Source organism: Pocillopora verrucosa, chromosome 7 (genome assembly GCF_036669915.1).
Source record: "Pocillopora verrucosa isolate sample1 chromosome 7, ASM3666991v2, whole genome shotgun sequence".
Classification (NCBI taxonomy): Eukaryota; Metazoa; Cnidaria; class Anthozoa; order Scleractinia; family Pocilloporidae; genus Pocillopora; species Pocillopora verrucosa.
This window is the reverse complement of record NC_089318.1, coordinates 4,704,849-4,726,651: the sequence shown is the minus strand read 5'-3', so window position 1 is coordinate 4,726,651 and position 21,803 is coordinate 4,704,849. Positions and strand designations below refer to the sequence as shown.

Below are 21,803 nucleotides of genomic sequence, written 5' to 3'. Positions count from 1 at the left end.
CGTTCAGTTTCCCAGTCTTGTTGGCATAAGGTTTGGAATTGTTTTCATAAGGTGACTATTACTCCCGCTCTCTGATGACTAAATGTGTCCTTTTCATTGTGGCAATGTGAAAGAGATCACTGATGGGTTTCCATCCTTTTTTAGAGCAAACCCGACAAATTTGTTCAGTTTTGTCGTTTGTTCTTTTCAGATAACGGAACACTTATTAGAAGAATTGGTCTTTATCAGCTTTTGATTGAGAACAAGAAAGCAAGAGGTTACTTCTGCAACCCTAACAACGTCAAAGTCAACATTAAAACTCCGATTGTCGATTTGTGGACTTTTGCAAATGAAGATCAGGATGAAGATTTTGCGATTGTGAAGCATATTTCTTCATAACTAGCAATGTCTCGAATTTAACAGGGTTTTTTTTAGCTTAATTAGACCATGGTGGTTGAAATGTCCTGGAGCTCAGCTCTTCAGATACTGTTTTGCGTGGCTCTTATGTTTGTGATCATAACTGGAAATTCTTTTGTAGTGGCATCGTATTTTTCAAACTTAAGACTCCGCACTGGTACTTACACGTTTCTGGTGAGTTTGGCTATCTCGGATCTACTGGTGGGATGTGTATCTCTACCTCTGTGGATATACATCAGTTTGACAGGCGCACATTACAGACCTTTGAATACGTTTTTCATCTCCTTCGACATCTTAAGTGCAATGGCTTCAATCTTCCATCTAACAACCGTTAGCCTGGAACGATGGTTAGCCATTTCGCGTCCCTTTATTCACGAAGCACTCTCCACGACACATTATACGATAGTCATATGCTGTGTTTGGATGACAGCTTCCGTGATAGCAGCAATTCGACCTGCCTTGGATAAATCTTCGAGTGACTCGAACAATAGTCCATACAGAATTTACACTCCGTTTTTGTTGTTCGTTGGTTATGTTGGACCAGGAATTCTTGTGAGCGTTGTCAACATTTCCATTTTTAAGGTGGCTCGGGCGCTGATCTCCAATCTTCCAACAATAGCAAATCAGGAAGAAAGCAACAAAATACGCAAGAACTTAAAAAAACAACGCCGCACAGCCCTCACCCTTACATTTGTGACTGCGCTTTTTCTCGTTTCTTGGTTGTCTTTCTTTACAGTGAGCACCATTTCGGTGTTTTGCAGACAGTGCTTTCCTTTCCATAAACTCTCGGGTTTTCTTCTGTTTTCAAAATGGCTCCAGTACAGTAACAGCGCCATGAATCCATTAGTGTACGCCTTCCGCGATTTAGAGCTGCGAAAAACGTTTGTAAGGCTTCTAAGCCGCTGCAGACGCCGAGTGACGATACGTCAAGCGCTTCGAGTGGCTCCAGTGAATATGTCCTTGACTCAAAGAAGTACGAGATTTCGGACTGATCCAACGACAATGCTTAACGAAACCCAGGTATAATTGGAGTTAACAAGGAAAAAAATGTTAAAGTTTTGTTTATTTACAAATTGCTCTTAAAAAACTGCGTTTGCTCTTGGACCTCCCGTCAGTGCAGCCAACAGGCGGCTGGAGTACCATCAAAAGCCATGCATCGGGAACCGAAGGTTCTCTTGGATTCGAATAGTTTTTAAGTAATGATTGCAATACCATTCGAATAATTGTAGAATAAAGGGAGGATTTCTTTGTGCGTCTCTCTTTAAATACCCAAGAGATCATGTCTATGAGAATGAGATCTTCACATGGGACATTTTTAATGAATATCAGGCTTTTGATGAGAAGACTTAGGAATCAAATAATGATCAACTACGTCACACAGACTTCTTTTGATATTTCTCCATTTTGTTTTCCGTCTCATTTCACTCTAAATGTAACTAGATACGAAATTAGATTTATAAATTAGCTCTTTATGCTTGCATTTTAGCATCATTTGTTTATTTATTAGTGATTTATTTCGATGTTCTGGCATCAACCTCAAACTTTTTGCAAAAGGTTATGATTTATAGTGCATTCTGAACTAAAACTCCACGTAAGCTGTGATTGATCGTTCCCATTATATCAGCAAGTTAACAAAAAATTGACAACCAGTCTAGATCATGAAAACACTAGATCTCCTTGATGAGTCCACTGATTGCGAACAGCTTTTTTTTCGGAATCCCGAGAATCTGTGTTTTTGTTTGGCAAATATAATTTAGTTGATATGGTAACGTTCTCAGTTCCCAAGACTGGTATTGTTGTCAATATATTAAAGATGCCAGGAGATGTTATTACTGATCACCACTGGAGTGAAAGGGTTTTGAAAGTCTTTAATTTTGGAACAAGCGTTAAATCCTTGTAAAACGTTTATCCTAATCGGAAAAAAGAAAAGAAAATAGCGTGGGAGAAATAATGAAAATAATATTCCCAGAGAGCTTTTTTGTGGGGGGAAAGCCAGGGCTGTATCTTAAATGTTACCAGAATAAACCGAATGAAAACAAAAGCAACAGGAACAAAACAAAAACCAAACAAATAAGAAAAAAAACCGCGACAACCGAAAAAGCAAGAAAACAGATTAAGAGAAAAATATTAAAAACATCAACAACAAAATAGATAAAAAACATGTCTTTTGTCTTTTTATTTTATAATTGTAAACCAAAATATTTTAGTGGTAATGTTATTATCTCCTACTGGTAAATTGGGGCAGCAGAAGCTGGTGAAAATTACTTAATATAGGTGTTGAAGCCTTATATTGTAACATTTTAGTCTTGAAACTAACCGGCCTGACTAATAAACCTGACCCTGATCGTGAAGTCTAAAGAAATGACATAGTTAATTTCTTTGGATGATATTTAAGACCACTATCTTTCCGATGGTTGAACGAAACTGCATCATCATTTGGTGAACCTTTGAGGAGGCTAACATTAATTCTATGAGGGCCAAATATAAACATCTTATTGTTGTCTTTCCTTTTAGTTTTGTCCCCATTTTCTCTAAATACTATGAGGGACTTTAAGAGATATTTCCAACCCAAAGATTAAGCAGCAAATCCTGACAAGAAATAGTATAATACTATAGCTTTAGCAGAGTGCACATCTTTTGGATATCAACGGCCATAAAGAAAAATAATACCATCATTTCAAACTGATCGTGCATAATTATCGTTGCAGTGAAAACGACAAAGATTGAACCCAGGTAGTAATTCTCTAAAAATTGATTTATGCTTCATATTATGACATAAAAAGTTTGAGGGAAAGGCTCTGAGGCATTTACGTTTTCACACTGTGATCAAGTCACTTGTTCAACTCGGTGATTGAAGAACGCTGGTGACGTCCGCGCGAAATGAAGCACACAGTAAGGGATATAATTGATACTATGATGACACCACTGACTGAGAAAACTATGGCAACGCTTAAACTGAGTTGAAATGAAGAGTTGTCTTCGCTTGTTTCAGGTTTCTTGTCGTTGTGATCTGATTACAAAATAAAAAAAGGAGTGTCGTGAGGAGAGAATTCATCCATGTTTAATATGAAGTATGCCAGGCAAAGGCATGTGACCCCTTCGACTAAAAAGATTGGCCGAGAATCTAAGGTTTCAATCCCTAAAGGCGATTCATAACTTTTTGGTGTCCCACGCTCTAGAAAAGTGAACCACCATATGAGGGCAAAACAGCATCATACGTGATGTCATGAAAACTAACTCACCTTTGTCGTCTCTCTCTACCTTCTTGTAATAATAAGGACCAACCGTGACGCGATACACCACAGATTCATCGACTTCAACTGCTCGCCGTTTTCGAGCATTAGGGTTGCAATCAGCCAAAGACGGGCATTCACATGCAGAATCCGCAGCATCTGCAAGGCACACCTTAAGATCGCAATGCACATAGACCAAAGTGTTGGCTTCAGCTCCAAAGTACCGGAAAGAATTCACTTGAAAGGTTTCCTGCGTGCTGTCGACTGCGCAGGTATAATTCAAAGTGTCACCTGCGTCTTGACTGACAGTATCGTTACCACATCTGAATCCAAGATGAAAAGAATGGCCTTAATGATATTAGGGATGAGAAATACTAACCTGACCAAAATTGAAAAAATGAAATGAAAAAAAAGCTTGACTTGAGCGCCGCCATTTTGAAAACAACTCAGCAACGTGACTTCACGCGATCGCATTCCCAATCAGCCGCTGCACCGGTTTTCGCATTCAAGTAATTATTAGATTCAGCAATGCTTTTTTATGTAAGGCTTTGTTATCAAAACTGATCCTGAGTGGATAGAAGAAGGCTGTGTAAGACTTTGTTCCGTCGCAGGTTAGCGGTCAGGCGGCTATGAAAGATTCAAAATGGCCGCGTCCTTTGTTTAAGTTCAATTTCCATTGGAGACGGTTCTTGAAAGTTCAGGTTGCTCTGTGGATTTTCATACTTTTTAGAGGTGTAGATGATAAAATACATTATGCTTTTGTTTTGGGAAACTTCAAGAAGGTACCAACCCATTTTGAATAAGGACTACATCGTGGCCCGGAACATTTGCGTCATTCGACTTTGACGCATTACATTGCAAGATGAAGAGGTCCAGGTTTGGTGCAGCGCTTGATGTTTCTACTTGAGCTCGGAAAAACAATGGTTGATTGAGCTTCACTTCGCTGGGAAGAGGAATGGTAAGCTCAGAGTTCTTAAAAACGTCAAGGCTGAATGTAAAAGCTGCAGAATCTGATTAAGAAAGTAACAAATATTAGTTCTGCAGAGTGAGGCTTAAATCAGTTGAATCTTCACATTACATTCACACACAACGTCTGCTTAAAATTTCTGTGCATAATCTAGTATATACCTGATAAAATCTCAACATGTAACTTCTGCAAATTTTATTTTTGGTTACATAACGAAGGTGTTATAATTTTGTGTCTGATGTACCGCAAAACACGCTTCAGTTTCTTTACAGGTGTATACTTTACTCAAGCTAACACGACATACCTGACGAGTTATCGCCACGATTCACTAAAGGTATGAAGCTGGATGTGACATTGCCATTATTGACGTACTCACACACGGCGTCAATCACGTGATCAAAGGCCTGGATCGGACTGCTGCCCGGAACAACTGCACGGATCTCGAAAACGTATCTGATAGAAGTGCTCTTATCTTCGGAAATTGAAGCGCAATCAGCCACTTGCAAATTGGTATACGTGACCGTCGTGTCCATGAATGTCGGCTCACATTCTGTTTTGTTATCTACTCGCCAATCGCTTTCGTTGAATGCATCGATGTCAGTTACATTTGTAATGGTTATAGTTACTGTGTGGTTAGCATTGCAGACAATTGAACTCGTTGACATGCCTGAAGACAAAAAGTAAGAAGATACGTAAATAGCTGAGATAAACATGCAAAGACAAAGCGTTGGACTGAGGTTTTACATTTCTAAGAAAAGATTGATAATCAGGCGAAATCTAGCTTTTTGCACGTGGACCCATTTTTGTACTCTGTCTGAAATGAATACAGTTCTAGAAAAATAGCGATACGAGGTTTTGATATTGTTTTTTTAGAAGTTTTATTAAGTTTTGATGCATTTTTATTGATCAAAAACTTATCACCTTTCCCATTCTTATTTATTTATGATTTGTTAATTAAATTTAATCAATATAAATACGGTATGGGGTGAGCAGGTTGCAAGTTACCATTGGTGTGGAATCCCAAAAGAGATGAATGGACAATTTTGGTCCTCTTCTCCAAGAACTCAACACACTTCCAATTTCCTTTCCCAAATTGTCGCGCGTGTACTCAATTGTATTTTGTTAACTAACTTTTTGTCTTTTCACGCCAGAAACTTACACTAATTGTAGTTGAATACTGTAATAAAAGGGGGGGGGGGAGGGGGGAAGGGGGGGAGGGACGTTCTTATGTCACTATGTTCCCCCTTTCTCTAAGTTTTGCTTTAGTCATATTATCCACACTATCGATGTCATCAAGCAACTGATTCTTTTAATAACTTTATTCGAACCGTAAAGTTTGAGAATCTCTATTTCGTCGTGTGCAAGTTTTGTAAACATGTCGACTAAACAACTCTCAGTAAGTGTTTGCCAGTTTTAGGCTTGTCAAGAATCGCGGAATAGACCGAACAAGACCTCGGGTAATGGTCTAGTTGACTCAGAGTCAGGTCTCACCTAATTATTCTTTGATAGTGAATGAAATATTACATGAGTGATTATATTTGTGGGAAAAACTGAAGTCTGTCTCACCTTTAACTCTGACGTCAACCAGTAAAGCGAACGTCACGAGAGAGAGTAAAATCCACTGCCAAGCCATTTTGACGTAGAGTTCAGCCTTTTCTTGGTGGTTTTACCCAACTTATGAAGTTAAAGTTAAGGAATGTCAGTCAAACTGTCACAATTAGAACGAAAGAAATTCTTGAATCCAAAGTTATTTTTCGTAATAATTTAGTTCAAGAGCGAAAGAAAGGATGAAAAAGGAAAATTCTGGATTTCTTCGTTCTTTGTGTGTGCTAAAACATGGCTAGTGTATTGTGAACTTATAAAATTTGGCCCCGACTGAGAGTCATTTTAACCGAGCAATTTACGAACATTTAAACGTCAACATCTCTATTTCATCCTACAAAATGCACCAAAATGCACCAAAATTCCCGAAATAGTGATAATAATTAAAGATATGACATGTTTTGTATTCTCTCGACATATCTGTGTAAAGTAAATGCTGGATGCAGCGTTCTTTTAAAGTCTAAGTATTTGTTGTGCATTGTGCAAGCGATGTGAAATACAATCTGTTTTACTTCAACTTGATCTAAACTTTGTACAGAAATACATTACCAGTTTATAAATTGTTTTTCGATTGCATCATTTTCATTCGAGAGCGAAAAAATCAGCCATTGGAACGTAATTAATTGTTATAAAAACGAAAGGACATTTCACTTGTTTGTCATCAAGTTTCAAGAATTTATGACTCCAAATTGAACAAATGGAACGCTAGAAATCGCTACAATTCATTTGCAGTTGTCTTTATTGGTTTTTCTTTTCATGATATTGCGTTAAAAGTATCTTTAAACACAGCATCAATTGATGCTCTCTTGCCGATAGCTTATTTGAATGCAAATTAAACGTCCATGGTATTTCGCATGACGAATGGAGATGATGAATAACATTTTCGTTTATCACAAAGATGCAAGGCTGCTGACTGTAAAACGACTCATAATCCACACCTTCTCGTTGCTCTGGCTATCGAAAACTTGGCAACGAAAGTAAAAGAAACGAGAGGAAAAAATTTGTTAAGAACGTATTGTTTGCACGCAAGGCGGTTCTGCTTGACGAAGGCAAATTTTGTTTTCGATATGTTTAAATAATTATTTTATGGACGGTCTAAAACATGAATCAGGCACTCACCGTTTTCCGTGTGAGATTCCAAGGTGTTCAAAGAAATTGAAATTTCGTTGATTACAACAGGGTCGCCTGCAAACTTCCGCTGTGGTTCTTTGCTTGAGCCTGTAACCGCTACGCTTTGGTGCGTTCCGCCTCTTTGATCCCACGTTTTTAAAATATCTTGCCACTATCAAAGCGAATCAAGACTTCGTAGGTCCTCTCTCGAACCTTCGTCTCTAGGCAACGGCTATGTGCAAGTACGCGACTTCACAAACAACTACGCTTCACGGACACCGAATTTCGATCAAAACCCCTTTGATAAAGCACATGAAGCACAGTAAGAATTTATCTCATATAGTTAAGTAGCTGTGACTGTGTCGATTTAACCGAAATATCACACCGAAGCATGCACAGAAGCAATGGAGGGGGGGGGGGGGGGGGGGCATCAAAACGCTTTAAACTGCAAGAATATTTTAACTTTTAGCTCCTGCATTTTAATATAGCCTTACGCCTATCATTTTTTCGATTTTCCAGGCCACATGAACTTGAAATTTTCAGTATATACAGTTTAGACAATTCGCATCTTACTATTGATTAATTCTCCTCTTAAATTGTTTTTCAGTTTTTGTCTAAATATACTTCCTTAAACAATTTAGTGAAATAAATGGTAAACTTCCATGCCATTAAACTTCCTAATTACTCGTGCACTGTTTTGGACTCTATTTTGAAACTCTGTTTTATATGAAATCCACGCTTGAATTTTCTGAGCTGCGTCATCTGTGATGTAGGTACCTCATGCTATGTTCTCCGTTAGACAATGTCTCGGAAAGGTTGAGCGTTTGGCCATCCAAGGGCTTGAGAATGAAGAAATTAGGGTTATTGGGGAAAGAAGGGGGGAGGGGGTCTGAGTTTTGTCCAAACAAATAGCAAACGGAACATTCTAATTGGCTGAGAACACTTGTATGTCAATCAAATGTCTTGGCTTTCTTTGAAGGGCACAATTGATTGAAAAATAGAACGTGAAAAACAATATTTTCAAATCATCAAATGTTTTCAATACTTTGTGATGCCATACACTTAGAATTCTTTACCCCATTATTGCGCTGAAAAAGCGAAACGTTGAAGCCATTTGGTCCCGGCATTATTTTGTGCAGACACAATTTCAAAACAAAATAATAATCCACAGGATCCCGTAATTGAATAACCTCACTGCCTGAAAAAACTCGAGTTTTCTTTTTTTTTCATACTTTTAAAGATTTCTGATAAAATTTCAATTTCTTTCGCACATTTTGCAGGACAACAATTGTTTTGTGAGGTCCCCCCGGCGTAGCCGGCCGAAATAGATCCCTTGCGCATGCCCAATTGTTGACCCCTGCGTAGTACGACTTAACTGATCTGAGTGAAATCTGAGTCTGAAATCGGAAAACAAGCTTGACACTAAATGAGTTGGGAGAGAATATTTGAAGTGGCTATAACAAAGCATTCGATTTAACTTATAAAAATCTAACGAATCAAACTCGCTTGGTTATGAAAATGCGAGCCAGTCAGAGGGTAGAGGGGTGAACTGGGTGTGGGGCTTTGGATCGAAGCCTCCGCATTGAATAAAATTTTAGTATCCAACTTTACAGCGTTGGGAATCACTGGAGAAAGTAATGGGTCCTCATATGCCACGAGAGTGAAGTGAAAATTCCCTTCATTAAACAGATAAAAAAAAAGATGCCCATCCTGTTCTTTAGAACACAAATATTCACAAAAAGAAAAAACCACAAAGGTTTTGTAATAAATTCATCACGGTGCCTACATTTTATTAGGATGCTACTCAAAATTTCTAAAAATAGTAAAAAAAATTAGACTGGTACTGGTGCCTCACTGACAAGGCTTAAGCCAGTTCAACGGGAAAGCAACCAGGCCCGCATGCGACTTGGGTATACTTACTTTGGCTAGCATTCGGTTAGATATCATATAAACGTTGGCAAAATCACGACGCTGCCATTGCTGTGCTGCATATAGAGTGTAAAGTTTGTCATACGTATTAAAGTTCCTCACAATGCCTAAAATTGTGTTTGAACTTAACGTTGTCTATAAGGCTTGTGTGCAAGTTTATAAGGTGTTAAAACAATGAGAGATTAAAACTGGTTGTTAATCTGGATCGCGCACATAAGTGTGACAAGCAGATATAGGAGTACAACGACTTCATTGTTATAGCTAATCAAATTAACCTTGAAAATAAAGTCAAGACATAAATTCGATTAACTTTGCAAATGCTTCTGATTCCTACCATCATCTAAAGAAAAAAGCCGATTAATCATTTATTCGTTTGAAAAAAAAAAAGAAATTTTATGTCTTAATCAACATCCACACCTCAACTTAACCCTATCGAGTTGCTTCATATGTCACACCATTCAAATTGATCTTGGATTAAAAAACGTAATATTCGCGCGTTTGCACAACACAACTTATTTATGTTTGGAGTTTAGGTGACCACGTGCAGATCACCATTTTGCGTGCGCTTGCTGTGATAGCGAACAACAAGGTAGACAGTGGCACAGATGACAGCTACAGCCACAACACCACATACTGCCCCAACAATTGCTACTGTCTGGAAAGGATGGCCGGTCTCCTTTTGGTCTTTAGATGCAACTGAAATGAAGAAAATAGATTCCAGGTTTAATCATTGAGTTAAACTATCGAGCTTGTAGGTAGATTATAGTTTTAAACCATTCAGTGTTTATCGATAAAGGCAGAGAAGCTTGGAATATATGAAAAGGAACATTTCCATATGTCTTTCTGGAGGTTCTTATCCAGCTTTTGTTAATTTTCTATAGTCATCATTACGATAAATGATATTACATTTCGTTCCGTTTCTATCATATTTGACATGTTTAAGTTATCTTCTGGGTTAAGTTGCCCCGTGCGGCCTCGATTGATAACTTGGTCAGTTATCACGAAAAACCAGTCTTGCTTAGCAGCGAATGTGGAAAACACCTAACAGAATTCCTGTCCTATGGTTAAAAGCCCTGTGAATTGTCATTTACCTTCATCTTTGTTCAGTTCTTCTTGCTTAAAGGTGAATGGACCGTAGGCAACATGATAAAGCTGTGACTCATCCACCGAATCATAGATTGAACGACGTCTACGCGAACTTGTGCAACTGATAGGATCACTTGGACATTCACAGACGGAACCGTTTACATCTGCCAAGCAAACTCTGAAATCACAGTGGATGTAAACATCGTCGTTTGGATCTGCTCCAAAATACCGATAAGTTTTGAGTGAGAATGTTTCAGATGTGTTGTCGTTGACACAAGTGTATGCTAATGTGTCGCCGAGGTCTTCGCTGACAGTATCACTGCCACAACTATGAAGAAATGATAAGAAATGGTATAATTAAGCAATGTAATGATAATTTAGCTTATTCTTTGAGTTAACAAATTTATCTCAAATGGACAAGATCCAGGTAAATATATAGCATCGGCTAGACACACAGCATACAAGAATAGCTCCCTCGGAAAACTACAATGGTAGGCTCTAATTAAGGCTTTGGAACTGTTACCATTTATTAGCAAGAAACTGAAAAAAAAATTGTGAATGAGTTTCATATTCAGGTTGAGCCTTTTTTCATTTAGAAATAAACAGTGTTACCAGTGTTACTCACTCATGTTTGATCAGTAGTCTGACGATGTCTCACAGAAACTCTGGAAGAACTCTTTTTCATTAAGACTGTGTCAGTCTATCTGGGGTCTACACTGGCGTCATCTTTCACTTAGATTAAGAACCAAAGGGAGTAATAACGATACCAGACAGTTCAAAACAAACTGGGATAAATGACGCTTTACAAACAGAAGTATTGATTATTGGAATTAACTGAGTTATGATGCGATTACCTCATAAATCACGGTTGAAACTCGAATTTTGAAGTAATTCATTTGTACATTTGTATGCGTTTAGGCCACCATATTCAAATCCATATCTTTCTAAATGCTTTTCATTTTTAACCTTGTCAGATATTTTACATCTCCTTTTTTTTTTGATTTGCTGGACCTCACTGAGGAACCATTCGATAAGGTGGGTCCTGCTCTGTCTAAAATGTCATATTAGTCATGTTTAGTGGACTAATTTTTATCACAGAAATTCTTACCCCTTTTTTATCAGATAAAATTTACCATCAACAAAATCTGGATTATCGCTTTTAGATGAATAGCATTCCTCAAGGAACAGGTCAAGGTTGGGTGCGCCACTCTGTGTCTCGACTTTAGCTTTGAAGAAAATTACTACATCCAAAGGAACAGGGTTGGGAACCAGCTGAGTATGTGCGGCGTTGGTATACGCCATGAGAGAAAATGTGAAAGTTCCGTTACCTAAAAATGACAAAAGAGACCACAAAAGCGAGTTAGGAAAAGTAAAACAAAGCAAAAGAAATACAAAAAAAAAAGCTTTATCAAATACATTTGCATTATTTAAGGTTTTGCTCGTTCTGACAAATGCAAGGCTGGATTATCAAATTGAATGAAGTGTATTTGAAATATCTATTCAATGATAATGGCTCTAAAATTAGAACCAAAGCCGTCCAGTAGCAGTAACAGATTTCTGATACGACGAAGAAAAAACATTTAAAAATCTACATTTTTTTCAAGTGAGTTGATGACAACATCTCTTTTTGGACCAGCATGCTCTAATAGTCCTGTAGTGTTAAGGATGAAAAGTAAAACTTTCTCTACCAAAAAACGAAATACGAATCTATTTTGTACTGATGGCTGTCTTTCAAAATCATGCCAGGCTAATGTTTCTCCACTACTTTTTTTTAATATCAAATTAAAATAAAATCCACCATATCTTGATAAAGAGATTTGAGATTTTTGTTTTCCTTTTTTTCCATTAGCCACTGAAGGAAGGCTGGTCAATATATTCGGTGGCAAAGGTTTGATAGACACTCTCTAGGAATATCCAGTTTGCAGATATTCAGGCTAAGATTACTTATGTAAATTATACATGCTGTTATCTTAACCAGAGCTGCATACCCGTGTCGTTAGCCGCTCGGTTCTTGATCGGCACAAAACTCGCGAAAGCTCTGCCTGTGTTATCGTAGTTACACGTGACGTAGTACAGGTGGTCGTAAGTGCGCAACTGCCCTGTAACTGAATCACCTGCAACCTTTTCAGCGCTGATTTTGAGGATGTATTGAACTTCTCCATCTTTCTGGTTTGACTCGTAAGCACAGTCAGGGAGGTATAGAGCTTCATAGGTAACTGTTTCAGCACCAGCATCAAGTTTTGGTTCACATGCTGCAGTGTTTGTCGAAGTTCTCCACTCTGGTGGGTCCCAAAATCCTACATCATCCACGTTTGAGATCACTATACTCACAGTGTGATTGGAGTTACAAGTCACTGAGGCCGACGTCTGACCTGAGAGGGAGTGAAAAACAATTTTTAACTCCATCTCTCTCATTTATGATGGGTAATAGTACATTCCATTTACTTGTAGCTGTGAGAAAAGAGACACTTCATAATGATGAAATGTTAACGAATCCAAATTAAACCGGCGAGGAAATCGCAGATTTAAATTCTTTTACTTCTTAATACTTATTCTCAATAACTCGATATAGTCGTCAATTCATGAATCCCAAGGGAAAAATAACAATTATTATAATTTTGGAATCAGGATGAATAAAGACGAGATGAATGTGTTACCTTTTGTTTGATGCAAAACAAGCATAAATGTCGCCAAAAGAATTGCCCTCTTCATATTGATAATTAGGTTCTCGTGGATCTGTGGCAACAAAGAAATAAATAAATATATGAAAGAATTGTAAAAATTCGATGAAAAACACGAGCAAATACAAAACAATTTTTTTAAAAAGGATAAGCTGTGAAGCAGAATGAAGAAAAATCAAAGTGCTCTGTGAGCAAACTCGTGAATTGACACATGATTTTTTAGATTATGTTTAATGTTATCTGGTTTAGGGAATTTTGTGGTTGATTGTCATATCTAGAGTACGAGCAGTAGTTCAGTGTTCGCTAATGTAGCAAAGAAACAAAGTAACGTTGGGATAAGAAGGCATTACAATTGAAATGATCATGCTATTACATTTGACAAGGTGGATGATGTCATGTGTTTTAAACGTCTATCATTTTTGTTTCTGGTTCAAAAGAAAAGGTTGGAAGTAAATGTGGGTGAAAAGTGAAATTTACTGTCTTTCGTTGTAAATATTAGAAAATCAAGGCAATACTGTCTTAATGAAAACATTAACGATTCCCTCTTTATCAAATGAGACAAACGGGAACGAGTTTTGAGTGATATAACTAAGCCAAGCCTGCCACCGTCATTTTGGATCTCCGCCTGGGTAGATTTAAGTCACTTGCTAGGCAACGTATAATCAATAACACGATAGAATTTCATTTCAGGCCTATTTATCAATTTTGTGGTGTGTAACTTTCGCATTTTAGTACGTTGTATGTATGTTGAATCTTCAAATTGCTTTGAAACTTAAAAGAAAATTGTTCTTTAAAAATTCACTGAAAATCGGTAGCTAAAATTGTTTGTTTAGGTGTTATTTGATTTTCGTGTTAACTTGTTATTTCGTCAGTCGCCAGCATCTTTTGTTGCTTCACACAGGAAAAACACACGCGACGAAACGTAATGATCAATTTTGTCCTCAATCTCACGCTATAACAGAAAAAGCTTTTGAACATCTGTAAACTCCGAGCGCTTCGCAGTAAGTGATATTTTCACTGAATCTTCGGATTGTTTTCAAGTTCAAGGATTGTAAATTACAATTTTATGAAAAACGAAGGTTGTTCTGTCATTTCAGTGTGAATCCTTGCATGCCTGCCAGTCGCTAGCGCCGCTTGTTGAAACTAAAACGAAAAAAAAAACTCTTTTAAGATTATCATTGGCTTCTTTTTCACCCCACCACTATTCTTAGCAACAAAGGTCGCCATTTCGTCTGTTTATTGCTCGCCAAAAACTATAAAATGCACTCAAAATCCTAAAATCTAAAAAAAGTTTACAGGAATCGACCAATTGAGCGAGCGAGCGAGCAAATGCCATTCCCCACATCGTATCTATAACTCGCTCTTGCGCATGCGCGAAATTCACGAGTTAAAAAGGACGAGATACGAGAAAAAAAGCCGGACAAAGAAGAAACACATCAAGTAGACAAAAAGAAACCATAGAAAACAAAGCGCAAGATGAAGATAAACATCAGCAAAAAAAAATTAAAGAAAAAAATTAATGTGGGTTGGACGAACAGCGAAAAAAAAAAATTTTATCGTCCAAAGCTTAGCAAACATGATTTTTATTCATAATATTCTTACTTCTTATGAGAACGATTCTTGTTTTAATAAAAGAATTCCTTTAGAGTGATTTACAGCTATGTTAAGAATGCTGCCAATATCACGTCGTGAATTCTAGAACTGTTTTGTTGTTTGTTCGTTTGAAGTGTGGGACAAATAACACTTTGCCACAGGCAAAATCCATGAATTCTTTTATATGTAAGTCACAAGAATACAATAAGCTCTGACTTTAACAGTAAAATTCAGTTGGTTTAGAACCTGGTCCTTTTTCCCTTTGAGGTGCCCTTTTCGTTGAATAGCACACTAATTTTTGGCTTGAGTATTTTAAAGGTGCTAATGAAAAGCCGTGTTAAGTTGTTTACAATCGAACCTTCAGCAGTGGGAGGCGCTTGCAGAGTATTGACAGTGGAGGGACGGAAAAACAATTTTTAACCAGAACAGGTCAAATGCAAATAATTAAGCGACAAAATGTTTCTCGAGAAGTCAGCAAGACTTGATTAAAAAAGGCAACTGAGAAAATAAAAAAACTTGCTTCACGAGCTGATGTGTGGCCTGAAGAATTGGACCGAAACATTCAGGCTTCAACATGATTGAATATAAGAAGTGGCTTGCTAGCTGAAGTTCATTTCAGATCAATTCAATAAAAAACAATTAAGTTGCCATTCTTAACTAAAACTGGTAGAGCGGATTGTGTCTGGCTCTGATAAAAGGGAAAATGCACAATCAAGCTTGAAACGAGTTTTGGACAAAAACCAATCTGATCGCATATAATTGCGCTTCGTCAAACGTCAAGATAAACTTAAAAAGCTCAGTTAATAGAATAATGAAGGATCTTACTTCTTTCGTTTAAAATGCAATTTGCTGAGCTCTGAAATACGAAATCGCAACCAAGATTGACTGTTCTGAGTAATATTCGTAAGCTTTGATTGGCGAGGAAAGCATCACTTTAACATTGACAAAATTTCTTTCGTTGAATTTAGGAATTCACTCACTCGTGGGACAGCTTTGCATTTTTTGTCGGAAAACACCGCTTGGAATTAAATTTCCAACTAGAGCAATGAAAGAAATTAACAATGGCCTTCTTACTTACCAAAGCTTAGTTTTACTCCACAATTGGTCCGCAATAAGACTTGCCTGTAGACAATGTGATCGCGAGACCAGATGGCTTTGTACTCACTGGAAATAGAACAGATAAGGCAATGAAAATTGTGTATAAAACTCCAAGGAAATACATGTTTTTATGGTCGTGTTACCTCTCTGAGACTGGTGCTCAACTGAATGACCTCTCCCTTGCCTGTGTCTATTTGAGAACTTAACAAACGAAACCGCAATGCAGAATACACAAAACAAAAACCAACAAAGGAAAGAAGCTAATGAATGCGTAATTCACAGTTTGAAAGCTCAACTGAACCATAAACGTCAAATAAACGTCAAATCATCTAACATATCGCGTGGGCAAAACTGAATTCATTGTGCAGAATCTTTCATGCAAGTCTTCTAGAAAACTGAAAATTTTCAACATATCTTCTATGCAAGCACGTTGAACTTAGATCCAAAGTTCAATTGCTAAATCTTCTTTCTTCTAAATATTCGCCGACACTTGGAAACAGCAGACGATGATTACAGTCGCAATGCTCTGTCAGTCCCAGAGCAAACCTTTCCACCAGTTAGGATCGTAACCGTGACTGTTGCTATGCAATGGGTATTAACCCTGTTGCTAATTTGGGCAGAGATTACCAGAATGATTGGAAAGCTGAAACTGTCACTAAATTATTTCAAAGGCATTTCCTTCGCGAAAACACGAAAAATGCGTGGAAGGATTCGAGAATTGTGTTACTCCTGACTCGAACCAAACTTCGATAAAATATTTTAAATTTCGCACCAAATTCGTGAACAGCTTTGAACCGCAATTAACCTTCACATAATAAAGAGAACATTTGTCTAGGAGTTCAACCTGACTTCAGTACTCATTAGTTCTTTAACTAATGCTGCCTAGAATATATGAATACTATAAACCTGGTTGTTTTGAGATATTTCCTTCTTCCTCTCTTTCTCCCTCTCTTTTTACTAAATTATCTCGCTTTTTTTTTCTTCTGGTATGCACGTTAAGTAACCTGTCCAAACTGGTTCGAAATTCCTCCCTTGCTAAGAAATTTCAGTTATGTATTAATAATTAGAAAATAGCGGTTTCGTGCCTGCGGAGTAACCTCTGAAAACCCCCAGTGCATATTTGGGTGCTTGTTTGTGTTTTTCCTTTTACGTTTTTTCTTGACCGAAAGTCAGATTGAAGACACTTGTCTTTAGTTAGAGAAATACATAAAACTGTGAAACACAGAACTTAGCGAAGTCAATTTGATAGACCGCTAGGAAATAAGGCAGCTTTTTGAGTGTCGTTAAAATGTCAACAACAAACAAAATCAATTATAAGTGCGGTTATTTGTGCTAAATTCTTCGATTCTACATGATTGATGATGCATTAATAGCAAAGAAATATGGAATATTCAAGGTGGTCCTACCTTTTTAATTAATCAAAATAGTGTGTCTACGAAATGGCGTAAAGTCATTCTTACAACCAACTTGATAGTGTGAGCATAGGATCTTAGGTTTAAGGTGCCATTTCAGGGTTATACATCAAAATTGTACTCCTCAAGTAGTTTGTTTAGCAATGAAATATCTCTCTGCCCTTTTGTCAACCGTGGCTTTCAGATGTATTGTGGTTTACTGCTTCACTTAGGCTTCAACTTTCTATGTGTTTTTTATTAGTAGATCGTTGTCGGGGCCTCCACGAGTTTGATTTATAGTTCTGCTAGCCTCTTTCAGGTGCGGTTGCCAACACGAAAATAAAAGCGTGATTTCCGAACGGTTGACTAGGCATAACATTTGACACAACACCGGACGGAATTACAAATTGAATACTCTGACAAAATGTGCAAAGTAATAATGTGTAGAGCATTCGTTTTTCAGGTTTTTCTTCAAGTGTATTAGACATTTACTTTTGTTCACCGAGTAATTGTCTTGTAATGTAGAGCGAGTTATCTAATGCAACATCTATATTACAGCGTCTTACATACATTATTGTGCCGAAACAATAGTGTTCTATGCCAACTCAAGGCGCAATCATGACCTCGACCATTCAGCTGAAAAAAAAAAAAAAAAAGATTGAGCTGAAATCAAATTTGGAACCTCTTTTAAGGCAAAAAGCAAATCTTGTGATCTTAGTGGCCAGGTGCGTTTAGAAGCAACGAGAAATTGATAGCCTTGTCGCGATTTAAGCTCGAGTAACTTTGTTGTCACTACGAAACGGTTTCGTTCAAACGCTCCATCAGCTCCTTTGTGATACTCAGCCACAATGGTGTCAATCGGACCATTGGAAATTATTGTCGCTGTTCATCATGTAGAAAGTATTTCAGAATAAGTTTACTATTCATAAAAACAAATGAATTGCATTCTACAAGTTCCTTTTAACTTTAAGTGAATATTCTCCCAGAACTCATAAACAGAAAATCTGAAAATATTTCCTAAGGAATTAAAAAGAATCCACTGATGCAACTGCGTGAGAGAAAAAAAAACAAACAAAACAAAACAAAAAAAATACTTGAGACAGACTGTCTCTTCGATGACAGCGTGAAGCCTGCTGATCGAGTACAACTGTGGTTTGGGTTAGACCTCGTGTAAATAACGGCCCCTAAGTGACTATCTTTGTCACTATGGAGTTTATCTCCCGCGTTAAACTGAAAAATATTTATATAAAGGCATTTCTACAGATTAGACTGCTCAACGATATACTGATCATCTGATTTTAGAAAAGAGAAAGCTTCCGCGACCTGCAGTTATAGTGCCGCCATGCTTAAAATCAGTTAAAAAAATGGACATGGCTATATCACGGAGAACCTCACAGTGCCTAAACGTTCATGGAATAAGCTCTCGATTAAGTTTTGCGAGGTACTTTGCATGTGAGGCGTAAAGAAAAACATAATGGACTTTGTGATTTACAGTGGGCACCGCATGGATACGAGAAATAATTCTGTTCGAACCATGACGTTAGATTTAATAGACATATCACGAAGACATCGTGCGGTAAGTCCCTCTTTTCAGTACACAAAAGGGAACATATTTAGCGACAGGTTCTTCCGCGTGAAGAGTCCACAGGAGGCAAACGTACAAAGTAAAGGCCGGTTCGAATTGAAGGGCTAATTTGTCACAACTATGTTAACTTATTCAGTACTCATTGGTTCTTTAATTAATGTTGCCTATAAATATGAATACTATAAATGTTAACTTATTCAGTACTCATTGGTTCTTTAATTAATGTTGCCTAGAAATATGAATACTATAAACCTGGCTGTTATGAGCTATTTACGTCTTCCTCTCTTTCTCCCTCTCTTTCTTTTTTTACTAAATTATCTTGATTTTTTTTTCTTCTGGTATGCACGTTAAGTAATCTGTCCAAACTGGCGCAAAACTCCTATCTTTCTAGAAAATAACGGTTCGTGCCTGCGGAGTAACCTCTCAAACCCCAGTACATACTTGGGTGTTTTTTGTGTTTTTCCTTTTACGTTTTTTCTTGACCGAAAGTCAGATTATAAGACACTTGTCCTTAGTTAGAGGAATACGTGAAAATGTAAAACACATTTTTTTTTCTTCTGGTATGCACGTTAAGTAATCTGTCCAAACTGGCGCAAAACTCCTATCTTTCTAGAAAATAACGGTTCGTGCCTGCGGAGTAACCTCTCAAAACCCCAGTACATACTTGGGTGCTTTTTTGTGTTTTTCCTTTTACGTTTTTTCTTGACCGAAAGTCAGATTATAAGACACTTGTCCTTAGTTAGAGGAATACGTGAAAATGTAAAACACAGAACTGAGCGAAGTCAATTTGATAGACCGCTGGGAAATAAGGCAGCTTTTTGAGTGTCGTTAAAATGTTAACAACAAACATAATCAAGTATAAGTGCAGTCATTTGTGCTAACTTCTACGATTCTATATGGTTGATGATGCATTAATAGCAAAGAAATATGGAATATTCAAGGTGGTCCTACCTTTTTAATTAATCAAAATAGTGTCCGAAAGCCAATACCTCAACTTAGGCCGAGAATGCTCTAAGAAATGGCGTTAAGACATTCTTAAAACCAACTTGATAGTGTGAGCATAGGGTCTTAGGTTTAAGGTGCCATTTCAGGGTTATACATCAAAATTGTACTCCTCAAGTAGTTTGTTTAGCAATGAAATATCTCTCTGCCCTTTTGTCAACCGTGGCTTTCAGATGTATTGTGGTTTACTGCTTCACTTAGGCTTCAACTTTCTATGTGTTTTTTATTAGTAGATCGTTGTCAGGGCCTCCACGAGTTTGATTTATAGTTCTGCTAGCCTCTTTCAGGTGCGGTTGCCAACACGAAAATAAAAGCGTGATTTCCGAACGGTTGACTAGGCATAACATTTGTCACAACACCGGACGGAATTACAAATTGAATACTCTGACAAAATGTGCAAAGTAATAATGTGTAGAGCATTCGTTTTTCAGGTTTTTCTTCAAGTGTATTAGACATTTACTTTTGTTCACCGAGTAATTGTCTTGTAATGTAGAGCGAGTTATCTAATGCAACATCTATATTACAGCGTCTTACATACATTATTGTGCCGAAACAATAGTGTTCTATGCCAACTCAAGGCGCAATCATGACCTCGACCATTCAGCTGAAAAAAAAAAGATTTAGCTGAAATCAAATTTGGAACCTCTTTTAGGGCAAAAAATAAATCTTGTGATCTTAGTGGCCAGGTGCGTTTAGAAGCAACGAGAAATTGATAGCCTTGTCGCGATTTAAGTTCGAGTAACTTTGTTGTCACTACGAAACGGTTTCGTTAAAACGCTCCATCAGCTCCTTTGTGATACTCAGCCACAATGGTGTCAATCAGACCATTGGAAATTATTGTCGCTGTTCATCATGTAGAAAGTATTTCAGAATAAGTTTACTATTCATAAAAACAAATGAATTGCATTTTACAAGTTCCTTTTAACTTTAAGTGAATATTCTCCCAGAACTCATAAACAGAAAATCTGAAAATATTTCCTAAGGAATTAAAAAGAATCCACTGATGCAACTGCGTGAGAGAAAAAAAAAACAAACAAAACAAAACAAAAAAAATACTTGAGACAGACTGTCTCTTCGATGACAGCGTGAAGCCTGCTACCTTTTTAATTAATCAAAATAGTGTCCGAAAGCCAATACCTCAATTTAGGCCGAGAATGCTCTAAGAAATGGCGTTAAGACATTCTTAAAACCAACTTGATAGTGTGAACATAGGGTCTTAGGTTTAAGGTGCCATTTCAGGGTTATACATCAAAATTGTACTCCTCAAATAGTTTGTTTGTATAGGTAATCACAAGATTTCGAGTGCAATTTAGAATAAATAAGCACGAGTAAATTTTTTGAAAGACTAACAAAATTGCACGAACCCGTAGGGCGAGTGCAATTTGTGGTCTTTGAAAAAATTAACAAGTGCTTGTTTATTCCAAATTGCGCGAGAAAATCATGTGATTACGTGTTAATAATATACATGGCAAAATACGAGAGGGCTCATCAAAATTAAGCATAAGCAAAGCGTGCGCATCAAGTGCAAAAATAATTTATTCAAATCGTGCGTTCGGTCAAAACAACCGCGTACGATCAAAACAATAATATGCAATGATATCTTCACATCTTTAAGGCGCAAAAAAAGTTCAAAGTCCGGCTAAGCAGTTCAAGGAATTGTTCAGTCTGTGTCCGAATCACTTTCGATGAAATGGAGTTTTAACCTATTTGTTTTTAATTTCGGCGGTGGATCGTTCGAGCAAAGTGCTAAGCTGGGTCGTAATTTTCGATTTCCTTGGCAATTTCCTTCTCTAAACACCACTTTTTTCCAAACCGACAACCCAAAAGCAGTGTTTTTACAGCATTTTCGTTGTTTAAGCTGTTTTTCCGCTGCGGTGGCGAAAGAAAGCCCACTTAGAACGCCGGCCATTGTTTCGCTTGCAAATTTTCAAATTTTCAAATTTTGTTGCGACATCCAAGACCCGCATTTGATTGGGTATCTGTCAGTTTCTTTGATTATTGACCAATGGGAATGTCTGATTTGTTTCTTTCTTTGCACTGAATTAACCCTCTTCGGCACTGAATTAACTCTCTTCTGCACTGAATTACCTGAAAACTGCATTTATCTTAACCAATCAGAACTGAGTAATT

At 37.4% G+C, this 21,803-nt stretch overlaps 3 protein-coding genes across 7 annotated transcripts; 1 reads left to right on the top strand and 2 right to left on the bottom strand.

Annotated features, from left to right (window-relative positions):
- The first annotated feature begins 222 nt into the window (after positions 1-222).
- Positions 223-1,826, top strand: LOC131791837 (beta-1 adrenergic receptor-like). Its single transcript, XM_059109212.2, has one exon. The coding sequence runs from the start codon at positions 427-429 to the stop codon at positions 1,420-1,422; it is 996 nt and encodes a 331-aa protein (XP_058965195.2). The 5' UTR covers positions 223-426; the 3' UTR covers positions 1,423-1,826.
- A 720-nt stretch (positions 1,827-2,546) lies between these two features.
- On the bottom strand, positions 2,547-7,442 carry LOC131791838 (ZP domain-containing protein). Of its 2 annotated transcripts, XM_059109216.2 has the most exons (6): positions 7,318-7,442; positions 6,163-6,270; positions 4,901-5,263; positions 4,420-4,639; positions 3,639-3,952; positions 2,547-3,406 (listed from the first exon to the last, which is right to left on the bottom strand). In XM_059109216.2, exons 2-6 carry the CDS (start codon positions 6,227-6,229, stop codon positions 3,228-3,230), a joined length of 1,143 nt encoding a protein of 380 aa, XP_058965199.2. In that variant the 5' UTR covers positions 6,230-6,270; positions 7,318-7,442; the 3' UTR covers positions 2,547-3,227. The 2 variants fall into 2 exon arrangements, with proteins under 2 accessions (XP_058965199.2, XP_066026134.1); XM_066170037.1 differs by lacking the exon at positions 6,163-6,270 and having other exon boundaries at positions 7,318-7,434.
- Positions 7,443-9,065: 1,623 nt separating this feature from the next.
- Positions 9,066-19,812, bottom strand: LOC131782117 (ZP domain-containing protein-like). Of its 4 annotated transcripts, none has more exons than XM_066170062.1 (7): positions 19,623-19,812; positions 15,676-15,761; positions 12,981-13,059; positions 12,312-12,695; positions 11,432-11,651; positions 10,329-10,651; positions 9,066-9,933 (listed from the first exon to the last, which is right to left on the bottom strand). In XM_066170062.1, exons 3-7 carry the CDS (start codon positions 13,033-13,035, stop codon positions 9,767-9,769), a joined length of 1,149 nt encoding a protein of 382 aa, XP_066026159.1. In that variant the 5' UTR covers positions 13,036-13,059; positions 15,676-15,761; positions 19,623-19,812; the 3' UTR covers positions 9,066-9,766. The 4 variants fall into 4 exon arrangements, with proteins under 4 accessions (XP_066026159.1, XP_066026160.1, XP_066026158.1 ...); XM_066170063.1 differs by lacking the exon at positions 19,623-19,812 and adding an exon at positions 17,102-17,139; XM_066170061.1 differs by lacking the exon at positions 19,623-19,812 and adding an exon at positions 16,602-16,672.
- Positions 19,813-21,803: the final 1,991 nt, after the last annotated feature.